Below are 4,047 nucleotides of genomic sequence, written 5' to 3' on the forward strand. Positions count from 1 at the left end.
AAATCAGCATTTGTTTGATTTTGAAATTGTTTGGTGAGAAGAGGCATATAAAATACAGCTAAAAAAATCATTGAATTCGTTATGTGCAAAAGAGAGGAAAATAGCTTTTTGCTCGTGACGTCTCTGTATACCCTGTGCTCTCGTTTGTTTTAATTTATGTTGTTGCTGCAACTGTTTTGCAATGTTGCTTTGTGTTTTGTTCGTTTGAAAAATTTAAATAAACAGTGTTGTATTTTACCCTAAATCAAAATCGTATTTAATGCTTTAAATTACGTTTTAGGTATTCACATTATATTCAATGTTTACAATTAATCATCTAAATTAACTTATTAAATTAAAATGTATCTAAACTATATGAAATTGTTGTAAAATGTCAATACAATTTTTGACAAATACAACTCTGTTGTCAAAATACTACAAACATTCTCATTATATTGATAGCCCGCTTTAAAACTTCCAATATAAAGTAGTGCCAAGTTTCTATGTAAAAAATTACCTAAATTTGTAAACGAATTTCATTTTAACAAAGTGAAAACAGCTGTCGAAAAACAAAACCGGTAAAAATCTAATTATTTATGGTGAATTTATTGATCAAATCTAAAATCAATCAATGATCAGTGTTTTACCATTTATCAATATAAGAGAAGTCAATATTTTGGGCAAAATTTTATAACTTAGTAAATATTGGGGTTTTCAAAAAAATAAGCTTAATATGCGATCACTTTAAATCCTTATCAAAAATCGGTAATGTGATCAAAAAAGTCCGTTAAAACTAAAATCAAACTGTGATCAGTGATACTTTAAACACAAAAAATCATAACTTTGAGCGAAATGCCACATCTGTCATAAAAATTCTTACAATTCATTTAATACCCAGTGTTTTTAATTTATTGTAATAGTATTTTATACTATTACAATATCTACTTTTTATAAAAAATTTATATTTTGGACAAATAGGTTTAAATTGTAAATATGACAACTATCAATTTTGTTAAAAAAGTAATGCCAAGTTTTTTTTTATTTTATTACATGCGTTGCGAACATTTTTAACATATACATACACAAACAGCTGTTTAAAAAAACACAATACCGGAATATTTTCGCATAAACAATTGTGTTAATTTTATTTTTGCGAAATTTCAATTGAACTTTTATAAAATCGTAAAAAATGGATGCAGATTCAGCAAGAAAATCTTGGGAGTTAGAGAATAACATAAAAACTTTGCCCTCTTGTGATGAAATATTTCGCTACGATGCCGAGCAACAAAGACAAATTTTAGATGCTAAACCCTGGGAAAAAGATCACCATTATTTTAAGGATATTAAAATATCTGCATTGTCATTGTTAAAAATGGTAATGCATGCTAGATCAGGAGGTACATTGGAAATAATGGGTTTACTTTTAGGTAAAGTGGAGGATAATACAATGGTAAGTGGTGGAGAATCTAATATAGAGAAGCAGGAATGTTATTTAGTTGTATGTTTGTTATAGATTGTCATGGATGCCTTTGCTTTGCCGGTGGAGGGCACTGAAACGCGTGTTAATGCCCAGTCACAGGCCTATGAATACATGTCTGCCTACATTGATTCGGCTAAAGAAGTAGGTCGTTTGGAGAATGCCATAGGCTGGTATCACAGTCATCCTGGTTATGGTTGCTGGCTTTCGGGCATTGATGTCTCCACACAAATGCTTAATCAAAACTTTCAAGAACCCTTTGTGGCCATTGTCGTAGATCCTGTCCGTACTGTCTCTGCTGGCAAAGTGTGTTTAGGTGCCTTCCGCACTTATCCAAAGGGTTACAAGGCTCCCAATGAAGAACCCTCAGAATACCAAACTATACCGTTGAATAAAATTGAAGATTTCGGTGTTCATTGCAAACAATATTATCCCTTGGAAGTTAGTTATTTCAAATCGGCTTTAGATCGTAAACTTTTGGATTCTTTGTGGAACAAATATTGGGTCAATACTTTAGGCAGTTCTGGCTTGTTAACTAATACTGAATACACTACTGGTCAGATATTTGATTTGTCTGAAAAGTTGGAACAAAGTGAGTCTAGTTTGGGTAGAGGTACTTTTTTGATATCGGGTAAGATTGGTCGATGAAATTATTTATGAAATTTTAATAAACATAACTAAAATCTTTTGTAAGGTGGCGATGTGAATGAGAAGCGCACCGAAGACAAATTAACCAAGGCCACACGTGATTGCAGTCGCGCTTCAATTGAATTAATTCATGGTCTAATGGCTCAAATTGCCAAAGATAAACTATTCAATAAAGTTGGTTTGGAAAAGAAGTAGAAGATGGCGTGAGTCATCAGAAGAGGATTTGCATTACTTATAACAAAGCATTAAAAAAATAAATGAATTTAAAAAATTCGTAATAAATTTCTCATTTTTAATTAACTCATTAACTATCCGTACGAATTAAAGGAACGTGTACAAATTCTAAATATTGAGGTTGTTCTCCTGTAAATGAAACAATAACATAAATACTATAATCTATATATATAAAAAGAGTCGCGTTACTGACTGACTGATTCATCATCGCACAGCCCAAACGGCTGAACCTAGAATCATGAAATTTTGACAGTAGATGTGTTTTTGGTTATGTAGATCCACTAAGGAGGGATTTTTGGAAATTTGCACATTTACGGGTAGAAAGGGGAAAAACGGGTAAAACAGGTTTTCTTTAATATCTTACATATTATTAGTGATACAAGAAATTTTAAATGCATCTGTATCTACTCTTAAAATGAGCAGATGGGTGTCTGGTACTTTTTTGAATTTCGTACTTTTAAGGGGTAAAAATGTGTAACAAAGGTGATTTTGGTACCTCTTTCAGCCCTTTATAACTTTTAAACTAATTAACATAATCAAAAAATATTTTGGATACATCTCTCAAAATTATGAGACACCTGTTTCGTACTTTTTTAAAATTCAGCCCTATTTGGGTGTAAAAGGGACAAAACTGTATTTATGGTACTTTTTTTTTAGCACATTAAGAAAACTTTTTCGGTTTATTGAATTATTCATATTAAATTACGGACTAACTTTGTAATATTTATTGTAATAAAATTTTTTTGCTATTTCACTGGTTAAAAAAGTACCAAAAAGGGGAAAAACGGGAAATTTAATTTTATTCAAACTCATTGAGCCAACTTTTATAAAATTTCAAAAAGTAGTTTATTTACTCACACAAAATAAGCTTTTGGTATATTATTTTGAAAATTCGAGTACTAAGGCCTATATAGGACCAAATTCGAGTAAATTGTTTGGAACCTTTTTTAAAGCACTATTTTTCTGGAACAATTGAATGCAGATTTGAATCTTTTGAGTTTTATCTGCGATATATAGCTTTAAACACGAACATTCTGTAAACTTAATTCTCGAAAAAGTATATCTCTAAGCGAAATGGAGAAACATTGTATTCTTTTTATTAGTACTTTCCACTTAGGTAAACTTTATTTCACGTTTGGTACTTCCTTCAAATGATAATCTATGTATGTTCTTTAATATGAACTGAAAACACATGATTATTAAACATAAATAAAATCCTTTAAGAGACAACTTTTTAGTACTTTTTATCTCATAAATTGTACTTTTTTAATTTTTTAAAATATTCAACCTAGGAACATTAATTTTAATATACATGGTCTTGACTGAATAATATTCTGGAAGTGGGAAGTATTTGGTACTTTTTATTATTCAAATGGATTCTTTATAATGGTTAACCGGAACACACGGTCCTTATTAAATGAGAATTTATTGAAAGAGCTCTTTGTACTTTTTCGTTTTTCCGATGGTACTTTTTGATATTTTTACGATATTGAACATAGTTAGGGTAGCGAAGCACCCAGGGTATGCTAGTAGATATATAAATAGATAAATAGGTAGATGGATAGGCAGATAGATTATAGATAGATAGATAGATAGATAGATAGATAGATAGATAGATAGATAGATAGATAGATAGATAGATAGATAGATAGATAGATAGATAGATAGATAGATAGATATATTGATAGATAGATAGATAGATAGATAGA

The 4,047-nt window shown here is 30.1% G+C and overlaps 1 protein-coding gene across 1 annotated transcript; it reads left to right on the forward strand.

Annotated features, from left to right (window-relative positions):
- The first annotated feature begins 1,072 nt into the window (after positions 1 to 1,072).
- Positions 1,073 to 2,387, forward strand: LOC111680162 (COP9 signalosome complex subunit 5). The gene is made up of 3 exons (XM_023441789.2): positions 1,073 to 1,429; positions 1,493 to 2,087; positions 2,151 to 2,387. The coding sequence occupies exons 1-3, from the start codon at positions 1,169 to 1,171 to the stop codon at positions 2,297 to 2,299; spliced, it is 1,005 nt and encodes a 334-aa protein (XP_023297557.1). The 5' UTR covers positions 1,073 to 1,168; the 3' UTR covers positions 2,300 to 2,387.
- The last annotated feature ends 1,660 nt before the right edge of the window (positions 2,388 to 4,047 follow it).

Source organism: Lucilia cuprina, chromosome 4 (assembly GCF_022045245.1).
Source record: "Lucilia cuprina isolate Lc7/37 chromosome 4, ASM2204524v1, whole genome shotgun sequence".
NCBI classification, from domain to species: Eukaryota; Metazoa; Arthropoda; class Insecta; order Diptera; family Calliphoridae; genus Lucilia; species Lucilia cuprina.

Bases quoted from the DNA above. Each gene is read 5' to 3' on its own strand.
- LOC111680162 (XM_023441789.2), top strand. From the start codon at position 1,169: ATGGATGCAGATTCAGCAAGAAAATCTTGGGAGTTAGAGAATAACATA. The intron at 1,430-1,492 runs GTAAGTGGTGGA...TGTTTGTTATAG, and splicing joins AAGTGGAGGATAATACAATG to ATTGTCATGGATGCCTTTGC. The intron at 2,088-2,150 runs GTAAGATTGGTC...ATCTTTTGTAAG, and splicing joins AGGTACTTTTTTGATATCGG to GTGGCGATGTGAATGAGAAG.